Here is a 27,399-nt window from a genome sequence, read left to right as displayed (position 1 = left end):
TGTAACTTTAACAGTCTCCTGTTCTGTGTCACATAGAAAAACAATCCTTGTGCCATATCAAAGAGAGAGTCTTTATTAAATGATACCAGAACTTTGTTTATAGGTTTAGAAAAATAAGTCGATTGAAAGCTCAGTTTAGAAGATGTAGCCATACGAAGTTTGCCCCCCCTTTTGTAACTAGGGCTTATTTTTTGAGTAGAGCTTATATTGCAACCATAAACCAATAAGTCAGAAAAATCATGCTGCAGCTTACTTTCGGGTTACATGTTTCGTATCGAGGGAATACAGTATAGGTGTCGTATAGGGATTTGTTTTATCAAAAATGACATGGACAAAGATGGGGCTTTTTCTAGGGAATAAAGCTTTCTTTTACAATTGCTTTTAATAATAATCTTTATATAGCGCCATCATATACCTTTTCGAATCATTGGGGACATATACAAATACAATAATATATTGCATGTAACCCTTTAGTAATCCTGTGTGACGTTGACAATATAGGGGACAAGTATATGATTTGTCCTTTGTACATGTTTATACAACCTTATAGAAGTTTTCTTAGACTTCTGCGGTGTGGAAAACTATGAGTGTTAACACTTTACAGACCTTTTCACAGTCTCTAATTTACTGGTAAATTTTACACATAAAAACATGTTTCCCGTGTAATTTCTTTAGTTAAAGGGACAGCCATTGACAGCCGGTGTTAAATGTCTTAACTGAGACGTCACATCAGTCTTGTTGTGCTAGGTTGATGACAATATCCCTCTTCGGGTAATGCTTCTGCTCATGGATGAAGTCTTTGACCTGAAGGAAAGAAATCAATGGCTAAGAAGACAGATCACCAGCCTCCTCCAGCAGCTCATTAGAGCGACATATGGAGACACAATTAATAGGTAAACGCATCGGACATATTGTATGGGGGGGGGGGGACAATTCCTCATACAGAGGAGGATGGATGTTTTTATCATCAGTAGCCTTGAACTAACAGATGACCTCGTTTTCTTTTTCGGTCACCAGAAAAATAGTTGATCATGTGGAGTCCATGACGTCGCCTGATCAAGTAGCGGATTACGTCAAGCATTTCAGGTAAATGACTTGTGAAAGGATTTGGTGTTTGTGAGATAAGTGTCACTAGAATACATAATAGGCTGGAATCATTTTGACTAGGTTCCTCCTGTAGTTATGTGCGGGGACAGGGCGTCTTTTTCACTGGGAATACTGTAAATATTTTTGGAAACGGAGTCTTGGAGACTGTAAACTTCTCAAAACATTGCTTACAGAGACTCGTTTTGGCCTAACGGGATATTGGCAGAGACCGCTCCTCGCAGAGACAGAAGCATACGGATGCGGACAAGAGTTGCTGCAAAAACAAAGCTGCTGGAAATCATGCCAGGTGACGTAACATTGTACAGACACAATATCTGTAATGCATTTAAACTGAAGCTTAAAGATAATCTACCATCAAAATCCATTATGATAAACCAGCGGTGCTCACTCATAGATCCACACACTCTGACTATAGTAATCTTATATTTGTTATCCATGGCCTCCTTCCTTCTAAAATTAACTGCTGTATGCTAATGAGCCTGAATGGCTATGGGGGCGTTACCAGAGCCCCTCGTGCTGTAAATTGACAGGCTCTAACATTGTGAAGGAGCACTTACCCCTCCCAATGTGTGAGATTACATAAGGTAGAGGGAAGAGCGGAAGTGCTGAGGAACAAGGAGGGCCGGGAACAGCACTAGAAACACTCCTAAGAGTCCTTCTGGCTCATTAGCATAGTTGTATAAGTTGATTTTATAAGGAAGGAGGCAGTGGGTAACAAATATAAAAATACAGTGGCTGATTCAATGAGTAAGTGTTCCTGGATTATCACAATGGATTTTGATGGTAGATTTCCTTTAAAGGGTTTAAAATAAAATGGCCTTTATTTTTGAATGAAAGGAGAATTTTTCTTTAATGTACTTTTCATCCATAAATAATTGTATCTGTTTCCCATGTGCCTAGCCCAGTAAGTTGACTGAGGGAGCTCACTGCTGACTGAGGGGGCTGTGGGGGTGCATTGATCACTGATATTTGATGACCTATATTTCACAGGTAGTTAATGCATTGAGTGATCAGTGTCTGCCAGTGTTCTCTAAGAGACATTGACCAGTCACCACATAAAAGACACTTGCCTACCTGTGCTCTTTGCATTCCACATACAGAGGGAAGTGGCAGCCTGTGTTGCAGCTTTCTTTCATTGGCAAGCCCTCGCTCTGTATATAGGCACAGACTCCCATAAGCACCTCCCAAGTGCTATCAGACTCCCATATGCACATACTGGATTCCATAGCATGAACCCACAGTTGAAGGTGCGGAAGATGGAGCAGGTCCTGTTTCCACACATGTAATGTGATCAGTCTTTTTTGATTGTCATCAGTATATGAGAGGGAATGTTGTATGTGTATTATTTTTTTTTTTCTATATCGGCAGAATTATGAACAAAATATTGATCAAATGGCTCAACACGATCTTGGCAGGTTTAATTATATATATAATATTATAAAAGTTTTGGGATCCAGGTGCTTGCACAGAAAGAGATGGCAGTGAATGTTGCTCCCCTTACTTTCCGGTTCCCATTTGCTGGAACTCCATGTGCACCAGTGTATGAGCTAGCAGTCTGGCTAATGGCTCGGTTTTTGTACCATTTATCTTTCTGACTCCTTAGTAGTCCCAGAGACACACAACTGTGGTCAGTCCATGAATCCCTGACTGCGATGGATAGATTTCACAGACACGAACTCTGTGCCAATTACGGGCCTCCAAGCATTGTAGTGACAAATGGTGCAAGGAGTCCCTTCTACCCTGCAGAGCAGCGCTGAGCTGTTATCATGATTCCAGCAGGGAAGAAGGGACTCATTGCATCGTATATATTACTATAATACTTGGTGGCCCATTCTTGCTGTAATTCCCAGCTAGCAACGTGATCCAGGATTTACGGACTGACCGAGGTTGTGTGTCTCTGATCTCAACATGGATAAACCTTGAACAGTAGAAAAGGAGAATTTCTCCAGCTCCCTATTTCTGTGTTGCGATCCTTATGGACATTAGCGTTCTCCCTTCTGAGAGCTGCTCCTATAGTTTTTAAAGGAAATCAACCTTGTACAAAACATTAAAAAACCTACAAATACTCACCTCCGCTTTTCTTGTTCTTGATCCCGGCACTGTCTGCCGCTAAGCTTGACACGCCGGGATCACCTAGAAAAAAAACCTTAAAATTAGCAGCAGGGAGTGCAGGGACAAGATGTCCGATGCTCAGGGCTTCTAATTATAAACGCCCCTGCACCTCCCTCTCCCATGTTCGAAAAATTTGCGCCTCTCGCATGACGTCACCTCCTGGGAGAGGGAGATGCGTTTATAGTTAGCAGCATGGAGCATTGGACATCTGGTCCCCGTGCTCTCTGCTGCTAATTATACATTTGTTTTCTTGGTGATCCCGACGTGTCAAGACTAGCGGTGGACAGCGCTGGGATCAAGGTGAAGAGGAGCGGAGGTGAGTGTTTTTAGGTTTTTTTTATGCTTTGTACATGACATCTCTGACCAACCCTAAGAAGAGGGGATCTGACAAGTCCAGTATTTGACTGGGGGTCTTGGTAATGGAGATCAAATCAAGAACCAAACATATCACAAATATTTGATTTTGCGCATCTGGGTTCTTATCACTGCAGAATTACCTCATCGTAGTCTCAATTTCGATCTTTTCACAACTCAAAGATTTGCCGGTGAATGTTCTTTATTATATGTGTATATTATAATAACACCAGGTATTACCTTTTTTTCATCCTGCAGATGAACTGAAGCACATAATTGGGGCAGAAACAACTAGAAAGGGAATCCTTCGGGTCTTTGAAATGTTTCAGCACACGCAACTGAACAGGAGACTTGTATATGTATTTTTAGAAGGCTTTCTGGAAACCTTATTTTCTCAATGCAAATTCCATGAGCTTTTTAATAAACTGCACTCCAGGTCAGAACGAATGAGGAAATATAGACAGAGACAACAATCTTATCATGCACCTGCCTTACAGAAAAGGTGACCTGCAATTTGCACCCTAGAAACTCTGCAGTGTTTTATAATAGCGGTTTGGGCATAATTTACGGGGCTCAAAATTGGCTACTGATGTTTCCACACCAGTCATATCGTGTCATATAGATTCTCGATCCATCCATAAGCTGTGTGGCTCTATTCATCCTACCTGCTGTGCAACCATTCATTGTTTGGGATTGTATATGTCTCAACATTGGATCATTCGAATCACATTGAAGATAGAGGACCGGAGATGCTACCTTCTGGATACACACGTGATGGGAGCGTTCCAATGGTTGAATAAGTGCCAGATTGTATTTTTCTACATTAATATCAAGCACAAATACATAGTTATGCTGGAGGATACACAGGATTGAGCTGAAGCCGGAATTCATTCGGTGGTAGCAATGCGGAGCAGGAGTCGGAGGTTCGTCGGCTGTGAGATACATTCCCATAGGTCATATCGGTATCTGAGGACGTATTGGATCACCAGGAACTTTGATATCATCACAAGCGGTTTCTTAAGCTCCCGTGTCTCTATTACATAAGGGTGGGGGTTTTATTTATTTTTTTATTTTAGAATTTTTCTTTTTGTTTTCTTAATATGCAATCAGTCTTGATGGGTTTTTTGTTAGATTTTTCATCTTCATGTTATTATAATTGAATTTAATCCCTTCAAAGATGGCGATCACCTACGGAAATGTACATCATGGCTCCATTCCAAAAAAAAAAAAGATCAAGCTGTGTGACGCATTCGCTGAAAACATGTACCCAGTGCGGTGCGCATTTCTTGCATGTATAGTTATCCCGAATACTGGCATATACTCTCTCCCAGCAATGGATTGATGATGTGAGCACAATGGCGGTGCCAGTCTTATCTGTTTAGGTCACGATTGCACTTACTGTGTTATTTTGAAATTATATCTCTATGTTGAGATGAAAAATATCACACTTTTCTCTTGCTAAGCTGCTTACTTAAGAGACGAGCCACATGGTTTTGTAAATGTCATATCGAGGTCTGTAGTTCTCGGAAATGAAATGTTAACTTTTTTTTTTCCTTTTTTTTTTTATACAGTCTAGTTATGTATTCTTACTATTATGGTCAATTCATGTGTCCTCCAAGGACATTGCAGAAGTCTGCTCAGAACATCCTGGCTCCATCAGACCTGGCATGGAGTAGGGTTGGGATCTCCCGATCTCTCCCGGTTTATAGTCCTGTCTCTGCTAACCCTTATAGGAACCCGCAGGATTTCATTGCTGTGGTTCACTCTGCAGATGTGCATTTGTACATCTGTCTGGTGTTTGCATGCTCTCCTATTGCTTGTGTGGGGTATGCCAGGCTGTGGGTAAAGCAGCTTTTAGGTTGGCCCCTTTTTAAGGCAGTGTGCTGGACATGTAGAGAAAGATACAGAAAACGGAGCATAGGATACAGCCACATGTAGCCACAAAGATTGTCATAATATGGGGAAACCTGCTGGGTTGTCTCCACATGTAACTTTTTTGAAGCTAAAAGACACCACAATCTGTACTTTTACTTCCTTGGGAAGACACCTAATTGTCTAGGAAAGTTTCCATTCGTTGGATATGTCACACATGGGTTATAGATTTCCCCGCATTTAGACAGTGGTTGAAAAATGTGGAAAAAACATGCGGCCTTTTGTAACACCCCTTTGGTCAGTGCTGTCATTCAGTAGGTTTTGTTTTCATCACACAGAAAGGTAGTCGCAGATTGTAGTAGTCTTCAAATGACTTCTGTGGTTGGCCATTTATCTTTTTCTAGAAGATAACTCTTTAAAGGGGGTTGTACCAACTTGGGAAATTATAATGAGTCTGATTGGATGGTCTTATGGGAACTCCACCATTCATAAGAACCAGAGCCACCATGGTCCCGTTCTTCCTTTTTTCTCCATTCAGTTCTTTTGTAGCAGTCAGAGATAGTTGAGCACTGTGATCACCAATCTCTGGCACTCCCTTTCACTGCAAATGAAAATTTCCCAGGCTGTGCTCAGCAATTTCTGGCACTGCCATAGTATTGAATGGAGCAGTAGGACACACGCTCACCCTGCTGCTCCACCCATTAGAGAAAATAGGAGGTCCCATTCTCGCTTCCAGCTTCTTATCAGCACACAATACACTCCAAAAGTCAAGATTAAGATGTTTTTATCGAAATGCATAAATTAGCTTCAGTATTTCACACTTGTTCCACCAAATCCCTTGTCACAACGTATGTAAACCTTTTAAAAGCTAGATAAAGCTGGAAGATGAGTGTTTTTACAATACCGTATGGTAGCTGGGGTTTTTCCTTGTTTGTCGGCTAGCTACTTACGCCCTATCCTGTGCATGGGGGATAACGTCCTAAATTGGTACAACCTCTTTAAGATGACCTCAGTTCCTCTTGACTCCCCAATACACATGTACGCTCAGCTTGACTGTGTTGCATATGTTCTCTATTTTCTTGGCTACAACTTTTTTAACCTTCTGAAAGACGATTATCCCAAACAGATTATATTGTTTTTTTCGGTAGTATCCGGGGCAGTGTCCTGCTGTTATTACAGGGGGGTCATCACTCCACATTGCGTTTATATAGTAAAGCAGGTGTTTTTTCGTTCTTACCCCATGTTGTCTTCATGCAGTTACTATAATTTATATAGTGGACCTTCACCCTTTGGAGAATCGCTCAGTCTTGCCTGTATGTGATGTGGCCATTGCTCATTAGTCTATGTTTTATACACAAGAGAAGTTCTGACGGAATTTTAAATGAAACAAAATATATATTTTTTTTAATCTTAAATTAGGTTTTTCTGATTAGTTTGTGACTTTTTCCCGAGTGCTGCTCAATATCTACTGTACCAGACTGTGACGCCGTACAGAATCAAGTTCTGCCTTCAATCCAGTCTATCCCTAGAGGTTCCTGAATATTGATTGTACAGTACGGTATATAAAGCGAGCGCTCTCTCGTGGCCGTAGATCATTGCTGGAAATGTTTAGTGCCATTGTCCAAAGCAGATGCACTTGTTTTAGCCTTAAGATTTTTTTTTTTTTTTTTGGAGCATAATCACAGTAATAGAATTTTCACCTCAACAGTTGTGTTACCAAACCGAAGCATCTGTGCCGTTGTGAGGACGCGCGCCAGGTTTTAAAACATAAAAATGTAGCTTTATTTTTTATGACTTTTTTTTTTAAATGAATAATGTGCAATATTTACAGATGTTTAGCCAGTAAAATTGTCCGGGTACTTGGTAAATGTTTTGAATACCCCCTTTTGACCCCAGTATTGCAATGACTAGTGATCATTCTTTCTTTGAGTTTTGAACTCGCTTCTACCTATAGATATAAAAAACAGTTTTGTGAATAAGAGTTAATGGAATAAAAGAGTTAAAATCCTCATCATATCCTTGGAACAGCTGTTCGGGTCTTAACATCTTAATATATGCCTGTACTATATGGATAAGTCCGGACAGACCATGTATCCCTGTGATGCTGCCGGTATGGATCTTTAAACCCCCCACAACAGGATTGGTAGTTGTAAACCGGTCTATATAGTAAGGTTGTATTATGGCCAAATTACTGCAACCTAACTGTGTGTTAGCAATGCAGCAACATCCTCCGATGTGGTGGAGGACATGAAGAGCAGTAGTTACATGGAAGTAGCCTTTGGGGAAGGTTATACAGTCATTAGAAATAGATTGTACATCCTCTTTTATTTCTGTGCTTTTCATATTGGTACATAATAGAAAAACATCTGGCTCTTAGGCTAAAATTTTGTTAAATGGGCCCTCAATACTCAACAGATTTCACCCCATAGAAACAAAAATTTTAAAGAATCAAAAAACCAAGTGCACGTGAATCAGTAGCTTGTAGAGCCATCTTTAAGCAAGAGTATATTTATCAGTCTCTTGTTCTTTAGAAGAGTCCTTTAATTCGTTGAGGTTTTTAGACATTCGGTTACACACAGTTAATTGAGTTGAGATCTAGACTTTGGCTCATTTTCCACCCTGTAGAAGAACAACTTTTTGAATGTTTCCCACTTCTAATTAATCTTTCTCACTGTCGGACTTCAAATTGTTTTGAAAACGTCTTCTACTTCTTACCACAGGAAGAATAGCTTCTCTAAGATCATTGCTGGTGACTTTCCTCCATTGTGTTAATACACACCTGAATATTCTAGACTGCCAAACTGTCAAAAACCCTCTGCTTTTATAGAGGTGGGCACACTTGCTGATGATTCATTAAAGGAAACCTACCATTAGGAATGGTCTGTGTAAGCTGTAAGTACCGAGCACCAACTCGGGGTGAGCTGGTGCCGGTACTTACTTTCGTTAGTGTTATAAACCGCGGTATCGCGGTTTTAACACTTTTTGAACTTTAGAGCAGAAGGGGCTTCGGCGCTGCGCGCGACCATGCGCGCGCAACATCTCCGCTATTTCCTATGGAGGCGTGCGCACGCAGCGCCGAAGCCTCCTCTGCTCTAAAGTTTAAATAGTGTTACAACCGCGGTTTATAACACTAACGAAAGTAAGTACCGGCACCAGCTCACCCTGAGCTGGTGCTCGGTACTTACAGCTAACCCCTGCCATTCTAAGTGGTAGGTTTCCTTTAATCACGGACATTTGATTAGCGACGCTGCTATTTTCCCTTTTATTCCTATAGGAGCTGTAAAGATTTAATTCAGTTTTTTACACATTTGCTTCCTTTTTTGTTATATAAATACATTCTGGAATATTTTATCTGATATTGTTCAACCAATATTTCCTTAAATTTTAGACCTATGGACTATTTTTTTTCATCAGGCCTTAATAGAATATATAGAGCAGTGATGGCGAACCTATGGCACGGGTGCCAGAGGTGGCACTCAGATCCCTCTCTATGGGCACCCGAGCCATCACCCCAGCACAGAGTTCGTCAGACAGGACTCAAGGCCTCTTACAGTCCCAGAGAGTCCAGGACCCTAGAAGGAAGCTACAATGATAATCCAAACGTCTTCTTCTTTCTACTGTATTGGTGTCCTCAGGTGCCTATATACTTTAAACCTGTGACAGAGCAGGGAGTAATAAGTTACTGCTTAAATTGTCGCATCGGCACTTTGCGAAAAATATGTGGGTTTTGGTTGTAGTTTGGGCACTCAGTATGTAAAAGGTTTGCCATCACTGATATAGAGGATGTACTTTCATTCTCATAACTGTGTTTATATAACAAAGAAGATGTCTTTAAAAAATAGCTCTAGGTATTTTCAGTCTTAAAGGGAGCATGTCATCTGAAAATTTCTAGGTATATGTAGATTTTTTTGGCTAAAATAACAGGTTGGATGTTTATTAAACCTAACGAGCGGTTCCCACAGAAGTCTTCATATTGTGCCCCATGCTATACAAGAAATACAAGCATGGGGCACAGTATGGAAAAAAAAAAAAAATGTTGGGCCCTTGTGATTTGGTGAATCTCCGGCAAGGTACCAGCTACTTTTTTAATGTGATTTTCGCTACATCTGAGCTACGGATTTAGAAATTTTAAAAAAATGGGTCACCGTATTCAAATTTCTGCGGGAACAGTCATCGGGTTTTAATGGTGAAAACCTGATGACCGGTTCTCTTTAAAGAAGTTTGTATATCTGACAATTTTCCCTACAGCGGACACACTTGTCCGTAGTTTGTGTTTGATAAAGCAGCTCGGCCCAGTCTTTCGTTGTAATCTCACACATCCCCTTTAATGCCGTCGTTGTGGGAATGGCACCCGTTTTGTGTTACCTGCGATGACTCCGCACAGTGACAGGAGGCTGTCTAAACTCTCCTGCATTAAATTTCATTTGTAATATTGTATCGGTCACTATATTTTTTTAAAATCTGTAAAATATTTCATTTAGGGGGTGTCACCAAGGTTCCAACATTAAAAAGTGCGGCTTAGGTGCGCGAAATGACTGCACAACGTTAATATTTTAGGATGGAAATAGGGTTTGGTGATGTTATGACATACATTCCTTTTTGTTGCTGAGCTGCTCTATTACATGTACCTACACAGAGTTGGGGGCAGCCATTTTTTGGGTGCTTGTTCTTGGTGAACTGATGGGCTAAATTCTCCCTAATACACATCTGCTACCACAGAATCTAGATTTTGGGTAAACGTTAAGGACTTGTTTTATAAGTCTTGGTTGTCACTCCAGGTTCTCTTACAGTATGTCCTTGGCAAATATTTCTATAGTCTACATCATGAGTATAAGTGTTTTACTATGAATTGTGCATATCATGTACAGTAAATTGTTTTGTGCATTGCTCTTATGAACGCTGTTTCCACCTTTTTTATGCTTTCTTATTTTTCTTCTCTTGAGCAGAGCGCAAAACTGAATGTTACAGCTGTTTTATCTGGTTGAAAGGAACGTTTTTTTTTGTTTTTCATTTCCATTAAGTTTTTTTTTTTTGTTCTAAGAAGCTGGAATACTGGTAACACTAATAAAGTATTAACAGAAGCTTTCGGCATGATGGTTGTCCTTTACTGATGTAAAAAATGGTAACCTGTGTAGAGGTTCTACATTGAGGGCTAAAAGAAGACCTGTCACCAGAAATTTATCCCTCAGTAAAACCCGCTGCTAAAGGGTTAAAAGCCAACCCCCCCCCCCAATACATCGCCAAAACGTATCTACCACCGAGGCTCATTACCTAAATTACAGCCATTTTTCTAATTTGCAAATGAGTAGACATGAGTCAACTTCTAAAGAGAAGAGTCAGGTTTGTTCCAGGCTGCCAATGAACCCTGCCTCCTCTTTTTGACTGACCGCTTTATGTTAACTCTGGACCTGAGCAGATGGGGAAACCCACTTCCTGTTCTTCCCATTGTGTGGGAAAACTGCAGAACTCCTCACAATTTCACGCACACGGGCAATGGGCTGAGCCATGTAGGAGTGGGTGTGGCTAGCAAAGACTGAGAGAAAGGACTGGGACATCCACACTGCACTTTTTAACAAGTGGGGGTGAGTAAGGTTTATTGAGCTTGTTCTTGATGACAGGTTCCCTTTAAAGGGATAGTGACGCACAAGAAGAATAGAGCAAAGGAAGGCAAATACAAGTGTCTCATGCTAAGGCCAATTGCCCATGAACCGATAATAAAAATAAAGAGAATATGCTAGTGTTAACCAGCCATCCGTTTTTGTAGGCCTATTGTCGCGTGCAGTTTTAACCGCTCAATACCTTGAAATCCTAGTGCAATCAGTTTTTATTTCCATGCACCTGTTGACTTTAATAGGGGGGGACTTTCATGACTCAGAAAAAACATGCAGTACGTACAGTACTGCTCTGATGAGTTTGGGTCGGATCAATGGACTGTGGGAAAACCTGAAAAAGCACAATAGACTATCAGCGAGTCATGAGTTATGTCCCAATGAAGGCAGAGCTTCATCTTGTAGGAACTTCTGACACAGTCCAGCCACATGAGGTCTAGCATTGTCCTGTATTAGGAGAAACCCAGGGTCAGCTGCACCAGCATATGGCTCACAAAGGGTTTGAGGATCTCATCTTGGTACCTAATGGCAGTCAGGCTACCTCTGGCAAACACAAGGGGGCTGTGTGGCCCTCCAAAGAAATGCCAACCCACACCATTTCTGACCCACTGCCAAACCGGTCAGCGTGTGCACAGTGTGAAGAACACAGGGCGCCAATGGTGAATTTGCCAATCCTGGTGTTCTCTGGCAAATGCAAAGCGTCCTGCACTGTGTTGGGCTATGAGCACAACCCCCATCTGTGGGTGTCCAATGTCGAGGAGGTCTTTTTGCAGGACTCTGGCAGTGCTCCTCCTGTTCCTCCTTGCACAATGGTGGAGGTAGCGGTCCTGCTACTGGATTGTTGCCTTCCTACAGCCCGCTCCACATCTCCTGGTGTACTGCCCTGTCTCCTGGTAGCGCCTTCAGCCTTTGGATACTACAAAACCTACATAGCAAACCTTCTTGTCCGGCTCGCATTGATGTGCTATCCTGGATGAGCTGCACTACCTGAGCCACTTGTGTGGGTTGTAGAGTCCGTTTCATGCTACCACGAGTGTGAAAGCACCACCAACATTCAAAATTGACAAAAACATCAGCCAGAAAGCACTGCGAATGGCCTTGAGAAGTGATCTGTGGTCCCCACCTGCAGAACCACTCCTTTATTGAGTGTTTCTTGCTAATTGCCTGTGAAATTGATTGTCAATCAGTGTTGCTTCCTAAGGGTGCAGTCACACGTTGCATTTAACATGTACAATTAAAAACGCATTGCAACAGCTGAAGAGAGAATTAAGCAGCTGTTGACACTTGTGTTTACAAAACGCAACTGTTAATGCATTGTTAACAGGTGTTAACTAGAGATGAGCGAGTATACTCGTCCGAGTATACTGCTCGGTCGAGTATTAGCATACTCGGACCGGCTGGTTACTCGGACGAGTATCTCGCCGGCTCGAGATCGAGCAGTAAATTAATAAAATAAATTGAATAAAAGTATTTTTATTGTAAAAAAAAAAAATATTACACATGTTTCCATATGTTTTACTTGTAAGAACACATTGAAATAACACTATTCTTCACTTTCCAGGTGTTCGCGCGTGTCTCCCGCTAGGTTCGGAGATGTTCGGAACATCTGGAATGTGAAGAATAGTGTTCTTTCAATGTGTTCTGCACTTAAATGGTCCTGTATTCACTGTTTTTAATGTTTTAATTCTATTCTTCACTTTGCAGCTGTGCGCGCGTATCTCCGAACCTAGCGGGAGACACGCGCGCACACCTGCAATGTGAAGAATAGAATTAAAACATTAAAAACAGTGAATACAGGACCATTTAAGTGCAGAACACATTGAAAGAACAATATTCTTCACATTCCAGATGTTCGTGCACATCTCCTAACTTAGCGGGAGACACGTGCGAACACCTGCAAAGTGAAGAATAGTGTTATTTCAATGTGTTCTTACAAGTAAAACATCTGCAAACATCTGGAATTTTTTTTTTTGCACTGTTCTTTTACTGTTCACTTTTATTAAAAAAATGCTCGGGTCTCCCATTGACTTCAATGGGGCTCGTTATTCGAGACGAGCACTCGAGCATCTGGAAAAGTTTGTCTCGAATAACGAGCACCCGAGCATTTTAGTGCTCGCTCATCTCTAGTGTTAACACATTCATTTGTTAACACAAAGTTAATGTAAGTGTTAACATTTGCATTTTGTAAACGCAAGTTAGACAAATCTCTCTTCAGCTGTTGCAATGCGTTTTTTAAACACGTGTTAAACGCTACGTGTGACTGCACCCTAAGTGGGCAGCTTGGTTTCACAGAAGTTTGATTTACTTGAAGTTATATTGTGGAGTTTAATTGTTCCCTTTATTTTATATAGCCTATTTTTGAGCGATAAGAAGCACTTTTTATCAAGAAAAAAAAGATGCACTGCAGAAAAAAGTACAGTATCCTGGGCGTTTGATAGAACGAAAGATTATTAATGGCACTGTATACACTTGTTAGGTCTCCTGTTTTGTGGGGGTGGAAGTTGTTCCCCTGGTGACAATATTTGACCACTACCCAAACCCTTCCTGACTCATTCTCCTCTAATAGCTTGTATTATTGCTTGTTGCCAGGTGTGAGGCCCCGTCCCTTTAAGTCTGCCCTTTGTATTTTCATTAGTATCAGAACTAACACATTTTGTGGGAAAGCAAGTGCTGAAAACTCCCTGTGGGGAAATTGTTTTGGAAGCTTGTGTTCCACACAAATAATCCCCCAAACTTTTACTTTTGCACCTGCATAAAATAAATGAACAATAGGAGCATGAATTGCAGTTCCTTCTTGAAATGCTATTGTCACCTTTAGTCTCCGGGTCAGAACCTTTCTGTATTTGGTGATTTTGTTTTATAACAGCTGCATATACCTCACATGTCCATATTCCCCATCTGTGTACCAAGCTGATTAATAGACTTTCTACTATATATTTTAATTGTTCCATAAACATCCATATCTGTATATAAAGGAGTTTTCCAACACCCTCAGAGCAAAGCTTTTGCATAAAAAAACAAAATCTCTCCGTAAGCTTCCGGGCTGTAAATTCATTGTCCATGGGGGCTGCTATGCACAATGAACGTGACACCCTCACTTCCATTTCTGACCAGAGAGCTAGTGCTGGGATTGTAGTTTGGTGTAGTACTTGGATTGTTATATCATTAAAATTTGAGTGAATTTCTCAAAAATTTGATTGGACCGATTTCTTTAAAATCTGTATTTTGGTTTAGATCAAATCTGTGTACAAGGATTTTGTACAAGCAGAGACCAATCTACTGAAGCCCGTTCTGGGCGTTTTAGTTGTCAGGGAGCATTTGCCACGAGGAGTCCTCCCACATGGGAACGGGGGGATTCAGTCCCCCCAGGCCGAGGCAGGGCTCTGGGAGGGAAGCTACATTTTGAGAGATTGCCGGCATTGTCAGAAATTCTGCCAATATCAGGACAAGGTGTCAGGACGTGCCATAAAGTGCTTCAAACTGTCAGATAAAGCTTCCACAACCCTCCAGTCTCTCCAAAGAGCCCCAGACATCCGCCCCCCCCCCTCCAAGTCCAACGGGGAGATTTATTTTGCCTTCTCCATCAGTTTTCTGGCATAGAAGGCATGAAAATCTCCCCGTCCCCCGCTAGTTACAGGGATTAACCATCCTGCACGCAGCTTTGGGCACATTGGAGTGGTAGGGGCATAAACGGAAAACCTACAAAGACTGTCCTATCTTTCTCCTGGCTACGGAGCGGTAAGGTGATGCTCCCGTATGGCTCCGTACGCCCCCCATACGACAATGTGAATGTAGCCTAAAACTGTATTTCATGTGGCTTTTACATGGGGGAAGTCATTTTAGATACTTGGAGCATGTCTGTACTTTATTATGCATCCTGCCAGTTGCCCAGTATTCTAAACTTCCAGGTTATTGAATCGGCAGTGTGAGGGTATATGGCATCCACCTGCTCTCTGCCATCCTCTTGGCATCAGATATTTGCTTTGCTGAATCTTCGACGAATGTTTTGTTACATTCGTTGCAGGGCCAAACCTATTTTGTCTGAACCTGTGTAACTGTAATTGTCCTGGAACTTGCCTCTAGTCCTCTAAACACATTTTTTTTAAATCTCGTTTTTTAAATTTTTTTATTTATTTCTGTTTTCACTGAAACGGAAACCTTAATAGATTTTTGGTGCAAATGGACACCACCAGAAACCATCAGAACTCCATTGACATTTTAACTGATCCCTTTGATTTTTGTTTTTATCGTATATACAAGATTCATCGGAAGCAAATTTAGAAAATTTTTCAGATTTGATTTGCTGCCAGAAAATCAGCACATTTGTACCGAATCAACAAACAGATTCACTTATCTCTATTTACCGATGGGATACAACAAAGATGCAAGTAGAGGTTGTGTCCTGCACTGCTCGGCTCATACACATCATTGTATGGCAAGGAAGTTGTGTGCCTTAGGTTATAGCAGTTGGGGTCTATTTCTGTAACCCCCTCTGTCCATGTGACTTGTTATAATAAATATATATGAAGTGTTAAAAGGCCCACCAGCCATTGCCATCATAAACACTGCACAGAAGAGCGCAGCGCCGCGATCCGTACTGTAGAACACCACAATAAGTTTGGGGGTTTTTTTAAGTATAAGTTTTATGGTTACAACAGATTTTCTAAGAATTGTTTGAAGTGTTTTCATTTGAAACCACTACTCATAAACCTTTCTGTATAATTTATGGCCGGTAATTTCTCCTCCAGTGTTGAAATGAAAACACCTTGTTAAGTACCTTACCAGGATTGGCTGAAATAATTATCGGAATAGTTTAGATTAATTAAAATTCCGAGCGACATTTCTTCTTTTATAATATAGTTTACCTGAATATGCTTAGCAAAAACTTCATAGTTTAGTCAATACATTTTTCATGACTACTATCGAATGAGTTGTGATTTATGAACTAGGAAAAATGCACAGAAAAACCAAAAGGTTCTAGGGAAAAAATTATTCCGCTAAAGCCTTTTGCGTTTTTTTGGTGTGTTTTATTTTAGTCCATAAGTTCTTTTGACTATTTTTCATGCAAATTTGATTAAAAAGCAAACATTATGTTTTTTTTTTGTTTTGTTTTTTTTGCTAGTGTCATATGTTGTGTTACACGAGACTCCCACCTGCTGGACAGTCACATATTAACACACCATTGCCAAATTCTTGTAATAAGTCTCTAGATCTACAACACAATCCTATTCTGCAGCACTTTACCGATACAGACAATATAAGATGTTACACGGTAATAATATGGTGAAATGAAACTATAGGAATGAGGGCCCTGCTCACATAGATAAGGAAATCCACAATGTAGCAAAAAAAACTCAAGTTCACATTTTGCTCATTATTTACTATCCTTTACCATAGGCTACATTCACACACATGTATGGGGGACGTATATACGGCCAATATACATCGCCTATACACTTCTATGGACTCACAGCACCGTACGGCTCGGTAGCCAGTAGAAAGATAGGACATGTCCTATCTTTCTACGTAATACGGCGCCGTGCGCTGTATATGCCTATGGAGAGGGGCGGAGGTGAGCGGCGCTCATCCCCTGCTCCTCTCCGCAGCGCTGATGTATGCCCGCCGTACTACGGGCAAACATCGTCTGAATGTAGCCTTAATTTGTAAGGGATTCAAAACTACACTGTGTTCAAACTATTAGTTGAGTTATACCGCCCAACATTTGTGAAAGGGAAAGAGGGACAAAATGGCGGCACGCGTAGCGATCCCCCTAAGCCACACCCCCAATCACTCCCTGGCCACGCCCCACATTTTAGCCATATTATAATAATAAAAATCATCTCAATAAAAAAAAAATATATATATATATATATATATATATATATATATATATATATATCCTCATTGGGATTAGAACCCAGAACCTGCTGTGTCCATGTATAATAATGTCACAGCACCCCAACCAACTGAGCTATAACCTCTGTGATAATCTGGGTGTAGAATTTTGGTAACTAAGAACTATGACTACTGTTACATTGTGACACAGATATAATGCCTTGGTATATAGGAAGGGATCTTCTCAGAGATTATTATTGTAATTATTGAGACCATTATTATTATTATTATGGAGATTATTATTATTATTGAGATGATTATTATTATTTTTACTATTATTAATAATCATCTCCATAATAATAAAAATAATAAAATTTATAATAATAATAATAGTCTCAATAATTATAATAATCTCTGAGAAGATCCCTCTCTATATATCAGTGCATTAGTCTGTGTCACAGTGTAAATGGCAGATAACATGTCTTAGTTACCAGAAATCCTCAGCTCTGTGTCACTGGGCTTATAGCTCAGTTAGTTAAGGCTCCTGTCTATAGTGCAGAGGGTCCCAGGTTTGAATCTCAGCCTGGGCAAAACTTTATTTAAGCTCTTTATTTAATTAAATTGTGTCTTGGGAAGCCCTGGAGACCATATATGGACAGAAGCTGATCTGACCTGATGAAATGGTCCCTGCTCTCTCCGCTAAGCCGACACTTCTCTGAAAAGGATTCCCTGCCCGATGTCTGCTCTGGGGAACCCTAGGAGATGCAGTGACCATATATGGACAGATGCTGATCTGAGCCTGATGACGTGGTCCCTGCTCTCCGCTAAGCCCGACACTTCTCTGAAAAGGATTCCCTGCCCGATGTCTGCTCTGGGGAACCCTAGGAGATGCAGTGACCATATATGGACAGATACTGATCAGACCTGATGACGTGGTCCCTGCTCTCCGCTAAGCCCGACACTTCTCTGAAAAGGATTCCCTCCCGATGTATGTAGAAGCCATTCTGTACTGTGAGTTCAGGCTTTCAAAGTATTTACTATGGGGACACAGCGCCGGGACCTGGGGGGAGAATCCGTGACAATCTCATAGCTGCCCGTGACGCGGGGCAGAGGTAAGAAAAACGGGAAAGTCCCGTCAAAATCGGGACGGTTGGGAGCTATGGTTGAGTGTATATCTACATATATGTATAAAGATGTGGGGGCCCAGGACCAGCGCCAGCACTGGGCATACCTGGGCAGGTCTGCTGGGGGAGCCCACATAAGGCTGTACATAAGATATCCAAGGGGAGTGAGGGGGTTTTTATATAAAATAACCATTAGGGGGCTGTTCGGTAAAATAAACTAGGGAATATTTTAGGGAACAGGAGACTGGTTTAGTTATGCCGCCACGTGAGTTTACTGCAAAGGGGTCCACTGAGGCTCTGTCGCCTAGGGGCCTCCTAAAACCTGGAGACGACCCTGTGGGGGCCCCTACATTTAACACCTTAAATGGGTTATATGGCCGTTCTATCCAAAAATCAAAAAGCATTGCATCCCTTTTTTATGTTCCCTTCTTTAATACACCCACGTTTTTCAATTTCCCGGTTATTAGAATTAATTTTTAATACATATTTTACCTTTTATGGCTGGTGGCATGAAATGATGTCTAAAGATGGCCGCCGCGCTCCGCATTATAATATTAGTTCCCAGGATACCACACTCCCAAGGAGCACTTGTGCACGCCCACATCACACACTCTTCTTCAATTGGCTGTAAAGCAGGCAGGGACAGCGTGCACACACGCTGGCGAGCAGCATGCACTGCAGAGAGAGCCTTCTACGCATGCACGGCGAAAGACGCTGGTCGTTACCTTAGAGATCAGTAAGTGTAAACAGCTTTGGTTTGGCAAACTAACAATTACATTATCTTACAAATAATGAATTATTCGTAATAACTGTAAATTGGTGATTGCCAAATCTTTCTTTATTGCACCTTGTGGCAAGCAATGTCCGTGGCCATACAACCCCTTTAAGGGCTCTTTCATACTGGCATTGTTTTTCACGTCCATGGTTCTGTGATTTTTACGGATGCCTTACTGAGCCATTGGGGGGTATTTATCAGGACCTCTATGCAACAAAAGTGGATTACAAGCCCTGAAGTAATCGCAAATACTAGCATATAACTAGCACTTTTAATTATTTTCCCCTTTCCGCCACCTCCATGTCGGGGGAGGCGTAAAGGGGGGCAGGGGAGTGGTCCGGCGAAGGGCGTTTCTGTTTCTGCGTACTTTCTGCAGCAAGCGACTTCCTTAAACGTGAGACCCAAATAGGACCTAATGTAAAAATAAAACTCTGCACAGCTCATATTGAGAAGCCGAAGCCTCTTCAGGGTTGACTTTGCTATCGTATGGCGGTGCACGAGCGGCAGCGTCTGATAAATAACCCCTTTGGTTTTTTTTGTGGGAGTTTTCACATTTCATTTGATCCACAAAGGTGAAAAAAATAGGACGGGTTTTAACATTTTTTTTTCATAGACAACGAATCACTGCAGGCAATAGTCCAGGTCCAGAAAAAACAAGCAAAATCGAGTCAAAACGCCACTGATGCGCAACGGACAAGCAACATCCATACGGGTGTGAATCCATCCTAAGCTTCAAACCATCACTTACTCATATGCTTGCAAATAAACAACTTACTGAAGATTTTATTCATTGAATCTCTTTGGAATGTCTCCTCCTCCACACATTTCGGGTGGATTTTTCTAAGGTTCCAGCATGTTTTAGCCCTCAGCCTTCCTGAAGAGGCCTCACTCCAGAAGAGCTGGGACCTGTAATGATTTATGGTCTTCAGAAGGCAACTCTTTGATAGTCCGGTTTGGCAGCTATCGATGTCAGGCACAGCCCCATGCCAGCGAGGTAATCATGTCCCTTTGGGAAAGCGTTTTTGCTGCAGGTGTTTTCTCTTTCTTCTCTGTAGAGGTCACAGAAGCATGAAATTTCTCCTAATTCAGCCTCACAACTAATTACATATAGGATGGAAGGGAAGTGTGACCATGTCTTCAGTAAAGTCAACCGCCACCTGTTTTCGCCATCTCAATTTGTTTTTCTTCTCAGTGCATTTTACACCTTTTAATTGAATTTGTCACTGGCGTTCTCTTCCCCAGCTGTCTACATCCAGAGAGCATATATTACAGCTGCTGTTATCAATGGCTTAGTCTTGCCGGGGTCCTGAGCCAAAAGAATTAGCAAGGTCGTGTAGATTGCTGCGGTCCCAGTGCTATGATGGCCTTATCTCCCTGAGATGTGGTAATCTGACTCTGTAGTACAGAACAACCCCAGCATTCTAGTCTAAGTGCCAGAAAGTCTTTGCTATTCTCTAATGATGTTGTTTTTGGATTAGAAACGATTTTTACCCAACAAAAGGATTCATTGAAAATCCCAGTGCAGGACACAACGTAAATACATTTCATTTACACCCCGGTATCACATTTACACAAAGTCATTGTATATGATGTGTTATCACTGGACATAATAAGGCTCTTTCAGTTTGTTCCTTTGTCCTTTTTAGTATTTAGTAAAATACTGGATGTAGCCATGGTGAATCTGATGCTTTTCTGTAATGTCATATAATGTGTATAATGTGTATGGAAAACTATAGACTAAATATTACAGTCTATATTACACAGGCCTAACTGGAAGCTGCTGGACCCAAATACAAAACCTATCAATGATTGTAGTGGACTTTCCTATAAAAGTAAAAGACACACAGGCCCTCGAAGGATCCTGTCTACAGAGTTACACCCTTGAATTGTTGTGCGACCCGTGCGAAAAAAAGGTTTTCGGATGATCTGGTTCATTGGTGGCCAACCTATGCCACGGGTGCTAATGAACCAAATGTATACGTCCATTTTTTCCTATTAGTGGTGCGCCACTCGACGCACCAGTATACATTTGGTTCACTGCAATATACCCCAGGGGCCATAGGCCATGCCAGGGCTAGGACAGGGCTGCGGCAACACACCTATTATAAACGAAAACCAGAGTTGTGCCTGATGATCAGCATAACTCCCGAAGGTTAGTCTGATACCTCTGTTTCCCAAATAACCATCTCCTAAAAAGTATAACCTTGCGCTAGGTAGCGCTACCGTCTGTTTTCTTTTCTCCTTTTTTCCTTATATACCTATGGGTGCCAGTGGTAGCACCCAGAGCTCTCTCCGTGCACACCCAGGCAATTAGCCCCGCTCAAAGTCCACCAGACACGACTTAAGGCCTTCTTCTTCAGTCCCAGGACACCCAGTGGATCAATGTTATTTTAAAGTGATACATCTTGGGCTTGAGTGAGAAGGTGTGGACAGAACTGGATTATCATTGAATCTCCTGCTGTAGGCCCCACAATTCGTCCTGGTCAGAGGACCCTGAAGGGAAGATACTATGATATTCTAAATTCTCCTCCTTCGTTCTACATTATTGGAGTCCTCAATACACCAATATTATTGATAGCTAGTATCTGTAACTTCATACACACATATGCACTTTTTCTGAAGGGAAATGGAGGGATAATCAACATGTAGGAGAGCTGCGGCAGGGCTGTAGAAAATTTAGAGCAAGAAGCAAGTGCTATCTGAAGGAAAGCTCTGCCATGGTAATCCAGCAGGCCTCGCTCATGCTGCTGACCACACGGACAGCTTCTACTTTGTATACACACACAAGGGCCAACGTGTGAAGCCTGTGTAACAGAAGAAATATAATGCAAGGAAGTTCCCTCTGACGGCCGCACAGCTGCCCCAGTACTGTAATAGTTAATAGAGGATTCCAATTCACTGCTCTGTGTGCAGCCTTGGGATTGTGCCACCATACAGCAAATAAATATGGGCTGCACACGTTCATAGGTAACAGGCCTTACCTGACTTACCTGTCATTGCATGAGCTCCTCCTCCATTATTGTTCAGTTAATTGTCTGCTCTTCTCCCTCCCCTCTCCCACCCCTTTTTCCCTCACCCCTCTGCCTTCACCCCCTCCTTCCCATTACCTACCCTTCCCCTGACTCTTTCCTTTCCCTCCCTCTTTTTCCCTTCTTTAACTTCCTTAACCCCCACCTTCAAAAACAAGAACTTTTAAATTTTTCTGTATATAGGCTTTTTCACTTCCAGTGACAGTATTGAATATTACATGCTGTGCACCATATTTTTCGGACTATAAGGCGCACAAAAAATCCTTTGATTTTCTCAAAAATCAAAGGTGCGTCTTATATTTGAACCGTACTTACAGACAACAGCTGCCTTAAACTGTGCACAAGTCTGCCACCTGCTTGTCATTCAACCTTATAATCAGGTGCGCCTTATAATCCAGTGTGAACCTATATATGAACCTAGACATTTAAGCAGGCATTTATTGATGGTGCGCCTCAAAAATGTATTTCTGCCATTTTCTTGCGGACTTTGTTTTTTTACAGCTTTTACTGTGTAGTACAAATGGCACCTCCCTTTTATTCATGAGATACCAAATTCATATAACTTTTTTAATGTTTTAAAAGGTTTTTAAAAATTCAAACCTTTTGTACAAAAAAAAAAAATATTCTGCCACTAATAACATTTTTTAATACTTCATTTTTTGCAAAACGCTTCTTATGCTACCATTTTGGGACCGTAGAACATTTTGATCACTTTTTATTACAAATTTTATGCATTGTAAAGTGGTGAAAAAGTGGTGACATTTGGCAATTGGCATTTTCTGTTATGAGGTTTTTATATATTGATAGACCAAGCATTTATGTCAAATGAATGGAAGGACCTGGGAACGGGGGTAGAGTGGCCACTCAGAGACCCCCAAGAAGGATAGGGTAGCACAAAAGAGAGAGAGCGCACACCTCGTGTGATATTGTTGAGAGTGGTATAGGTCAGGTCGGCAGGTGATAGTGGGGAGACTCTCACCTGGGGTATGTGGTATTGCGCTTATCAGATGGATACGAGTATGGCAGCCAGTCGAAGATGCTCACGTACATCCGAGGACCAGAGGTACGGTGTCGTGGCAACACCTGACATATTCATTATTTTTTTTGTCAATTTTCATATATGTTAAAGAGAAATGAGGGGGGGGGGGGTTGTACTTTTAGGTTTTTTCCTTTTTCATTTTTTCTTTCTTTTTACTACTGTATTGCAGTAGATGGCAGTTTCGGAGGTGGTCTCTCATGACTGTAATACAGGCTGTGACAGATGTCTAATGGAGACTCCTGGAGTCGCTCCCTGATTATGTTTGATTCTCTCAAGATTGCGATGTGCCTCCCGGGATTTAAACATCACTGGCAGTTTTGCCAGCGGTATTTAAAAGGTTAACATCGGTGATCTTTGGTGTTTCCAGTGGATGTTTGTTGCATAATGCCTATCCCATTCCTTCCCGTTCCTCCCATCGCCTCCCTTCCATCCTCTCCCTTTCCCTTCCCCTTCCTCCCTTCCTCCCATCGTCTCCCTACTCCTTCCTTAGAACCCATCCCTTTCCATTCCTTGCTCCCTTCCCCTCCTTTCCCCTTCCTTCATCCCATCCCCTCCCTTTCCCCTTCCTTCATCCCATCCCCTCCCTTTCCCCTTCCTTCATCCCATCCCCTCCCTTTCCCTTCCTCCATCCCATCCCCTCCCTTCCCCTTCCTCCATCCCATCCCCTCCCTTCCCTTTCCTCCATCCCATCCCCTCCCTTTCCTTTCCTCCATCCCATCCCCTCCCTTTCCTTTCCTCCATCCCCTCCCTTTCCTTTCCTCCATCCCATCCCCTCCCTTTCCTCCATCCCATCCCCTCCCTTTCCTCCATCCCATCCCCTCCCTTTCCTCCATCCCATCCCCTCCCTTTCCTCCATCCCATCCCCTCCCTTTCCTCCATCCCATCCCCTCCCTTTCCTCCATCCCATCCCCTCCCTTTCCTCCATCCCATCCCCTCCCTTTCCTTTCCTCCATCCCATCCCCTCCCTTTCCTTTCCTCCATCCCCTCCCTTTCCTTTCCTCCATCCCATCCCCTCCCTTTCCTCCATCCCATCCCCTCCCTTTCCTCCATCCCATCCCCTCCCTTTCCTCCATCCCATCCCCTCCCTTTCCTCCATCCCATCCCCTCCCTTTCCTCCATCCCATCCCCTCCCTTTCCTCCATCCCATCCCCTCCCTTCCCCTCCATCCCATCCCATCCCCTCCCTTCCTCTTCCTCCTTTCCCTCGCATCACCTCATTACTCCTTCCTTAGAACTAATCCCTTTCTCTTCCTTGCTCCCATCCCCCTCCCTTCCCCTTCCTCCATCCCATCCCCTCCTTTCCTCCTTCTCCCTTCCCCTCCCTTCCTCTTCCTCCCTTCCCCTCCCTACTCCTTCCATAGATCCCCTCTCTTTCCCTTCCTTAGATCTCCTTCCTTCCTCCTTCCAACCCTTCCCCTTCCTCCCATCCCCTCACTTCCGCTTGCTCCCATCCCCTTCCTTCCATCCCCTCCCTTCCCCTTCCTTCCTTCCTTCCTTCCCATCCCCTTCCTTTCCCTTCTCTTCCCTTCCCCTGTCTTTCCATCCCTCTCCAATTCCCTCCCCTTTCCTTCCCCTTTTTAATATGAACATTAACCCTTTGATTGAGCCTATTTGTGTATGCATCCACTCGGTAATAATGTAATAATTCTGCACATTTAGAGTCACACCACAGCTTGGAGAACATCATACGCATGAGCTAAGTGTTATAACCATTATGCTCTACAGCTGCTCTTACCGGTTCTTTGTCACTTAGCTTTCATTTCACTCTGTCACCCTCCCTTTTAGTTCAACAAACAATTTGTTCCCACAGCAGAACGCACTAAAGAAGTCATCCTTTGAACTACAGTTCAAGTATGCAGCAAAACGTGCAGATATATAAATTCAACCAAGCAAAAGTTTTAGCACCTTGAGGACAATCAGAAGAATGAGACAGACTTTTGGATTCAAGGTTTGCAATTTACAAGGTTTGTTAATACTGCATCACTGAATGATTTTTTTCTATAGTAGGATTTGTGATGCCCTTAAAGGGGTTAGCGGAAGTTTAAAAAATATGGCTGCTTTCTTCACAAACTACCACCACATCTGACCATGGTTTGTGCTGGTATTGCAACTAAAAGAAGTTGTGTTCAGCTCACCATCCGCTTTTGATTGCTCAGGTGCATCTGTGCTTCTCCCAAAGCCCGGTGTCATCCAGCACGTATAGAAGCAAAGTTGTGTCAGTAGTGGCAAAAAAAACTAAAGTATACTTATCCTCTTCTGGATCCTGTTTCCTGGCCAGTCATTGGCCTCCTTGGATCACAAGACATCACTTGTGGCGTAAGAGGAAGTTGATGTCTCATGGTCTGCAGAGGTCGGCAATTGGCCTATAACTATCGGTGGGACACGCAAACTGGAAGCTAGTTACAATAGGACAGTAGAGGGGTTTTTTGTTGGTTCGAAATGAAGAAGATTCAGCCTTATGACCATTTACCAGAAGGACAACACTTTTAACCGTTTTATGGCAGGATGTTGTGACCAAGTTATGGGCACAGACTTCAGGCTTTTACTCTCCTGACTATGAAAAAGACTAGACGTGTTACAGCTCCGCCATCTCATAAATATGCCATGGACATTCCTCTATGGACCTGATAATCGGAAGAACACACTTCTCTCCATTCACACTACAGAGCAGGTAAAGTCATTTGCTCTTTACATTTCATATATACATAGTGAGAACATTTCTTACACCAGTTATTGTAAACTAGCAGGTGGTACCATGTAACCCTATCCGGGAAGGAACCTAGATCATATAAACCCAACTGCGGTAGTGGAAGGAACACTTTAGTATGTGTCATTACATCGTGTTATGCTTAAAGGACATCTACCAGAAGTTTACTGATGGTAGATGTGTCTTAATAAGAAGTTCTTTTATTATAACTCTATGTAGCACATTTATTTACCCGTTCCGCTGAGTTCACCAAAAGTGCATTGTCCAACGAGAATGTACTTGTGCTGCGATTCACTAAAATCGTGCGCCCGATATCCTGCATGTGTCGTTTCCCCGCTCAGGTCCGCCAGAGTTCACCTTCTTCTTCCTGGTGCATGTAAGTGCATTGTCTTGTGACACAATTTGAAAGTTAAATCCGGCGCTCAGTCCGAATCAGTCGAAACGACTGACGGCCCGCCCCCCAATTCGTGTTGCATGGAAGCCAGCGCAGCTGCGCCAAAATCAGATTTCGTGCAACACAATCCCAGCGCAGACACCTGTGAAATACCTGTCAAAGCCGTGCAATCCCCAAAAATGGCGCACAGTTCGACAAAAGTGCAGCGCGTGACCTTTACTTACCCGGTCCTGTCGCGATCCCCGATCCGGACGGTCCAACGTAGATGAAGTCCGGCGCGATTCACCAACATCATGAGGCCGAGATCCTGCATCTGTCGCTTCCCTGCTGAGATCCGCCGGAGTTCACCTTCTTCCCGGTTCTTGCAAGTGCGTGTCTTGCGACACAATTTACGATGTTAAATCCAGAGCGTTGTCCAAATCCGTCGGATGGCGACCCCCTCCCCCGATTTGTGTTGCGTGAAAGCCGACGCCAATGCGCCACAATCCGATCGCATGCGCCAAAAAAACCCTGTTAAATGCAACGCTAATCGGAAATCGTCGGGAAACCTGACGAAAATGGGCTCAGCGGACCCTTAGTGTCCCATGTATCACAATTGCAGAAATAAAGGGTTATAAAAGTTATGCTAATTACCCTGGTGCTCTCAGACTACGTCACCTGAGTGCCTCCAGGAGCCAGTTCCTCATTACTTTTTATTAGGACACATCTACCATTACACACTGATGATATATGTCCTTTTAAAGAGTAAACATACCTGTATATGAGTGAGTTCCTCTAGTGAAAAATGCTGAATCTTCTACCTTCTAACTCTTTACCTTACTATGTGCTCACTTGATGGCCAATAGTTAAACTGCAAAAAAGTGGAAATTTACAGGATAATCTGACTAAACCATTTCAGTGCCACCATAGACCGCATTATTGAGTATCCTATAATAACATACGTTACTTCACTGCCATCTTCTGGGAAAGTTATATAGATCCACAAACAGTATATGCTCTCTCTTTTCACATCTGGATATAGCTTCCATTTTAAAGAAATCATAATGTTCAGCTGCACAATTAATGTGTAGTTGATGTACAATTGACTGATTTGTGTGCAGTGCAGACCAGTGTCTCCATGGTTACAGACAAGCCTTGTGTTTTGTGAGCAAGCTTTATTCCTTGCTCTCTACTTGTAAGACATTTACTATATTGCTCTTAAACTAAGTCAGAACACCAAATGAGGCAGGCTCCATTATATTTTTATTATATACCCTGTTCGTTGTGCGAGGGCCATTAGTATTCTGTAAAAAGAATGGTCTCCAAATTACCAGATTTAAAAGAAATCTGCCATCAAAATTGAGCATGATAAACCAGGGACACTTACTTATAGTGTTTTATATTTGTTATCTATGGCCTCCTTTCTTCTAAAATCCACTTTTAAGATTATGCTATTGAGCCAGA

General features: G+C 42.3%; 1 protein-coding gene and 1 long non-coding RNA gene across 3 annotated transcripts in view; one reads left to right on the top strand and one right to left on the bottom strand.

Moving 5' to 3' along the window:
• The window catches only part of SNX13 (sorting nexin 13), a 95,894-nt gene extending 91,061 nt beyond the window's left edge, over positions 1 to 4,833 (top strand). For both annotated transcript variants that reach the window (XM_072153800.1, XM_072153801.1), the window contains exons 23-26: positions 748 to 893; positions 1,018 to 1,086; positions 1,281 to 1,393; positions 3,832 to 4,833. In XM_072153800.1, coding sequence (XP_072009901.1) covers positions 748 to 893; positions 1,018 to 1,086; positions 1,281 to 1,393; positions 3,832 to 4,079 — 576 coding nt within the window. In that variant the 3' untranslated portion in view covers positions 4,080 to 4,833. The remainder of the gene's footprint in view (positions 1 to 747; positions 894 to 1,017; positions 1,087 to 1,280; positions 1,394 to 3,831) is intronic.
• Positions 57 to 27,064, bottom strand: LOC140133524 (uncharacterized). Its single transcript, XR_011855918.1, has 4 exons — positions 26,898 to 27,064; positions 26,711 to 26,806; positions 3,178 to 3,240; positions 57 to 804 (listed from the first exon to the last, which is right to left on the bottom strand). It is a non-coding gene; the product is annotated as an uncharacterized lncRNA (long non-coding RNA).
• Between the last annotated feature and the right edge of the window lie 335 nt (positions 27,065 to 27,399).

This window comes from Engystomops pustulosus, chromosome 5 (genome assembly GCF_040894005.1).
Source record: "Engystomops pustulosus chromosome 5, aEngPut4.maternal, whole genome shotgun sequence".
Classification (NCBI taxonomy): Eukaryota; Metazoa; Chordata; class Amphibia; order Anura; family Leptodactylidae; genus Engystomops; species Engystomops pustulosus.
The sequence above is the reverse complement of the archived record's forward strand: the minus strand, read 5'-3'. Positions and strand labels throughout refer to the sequence as shown.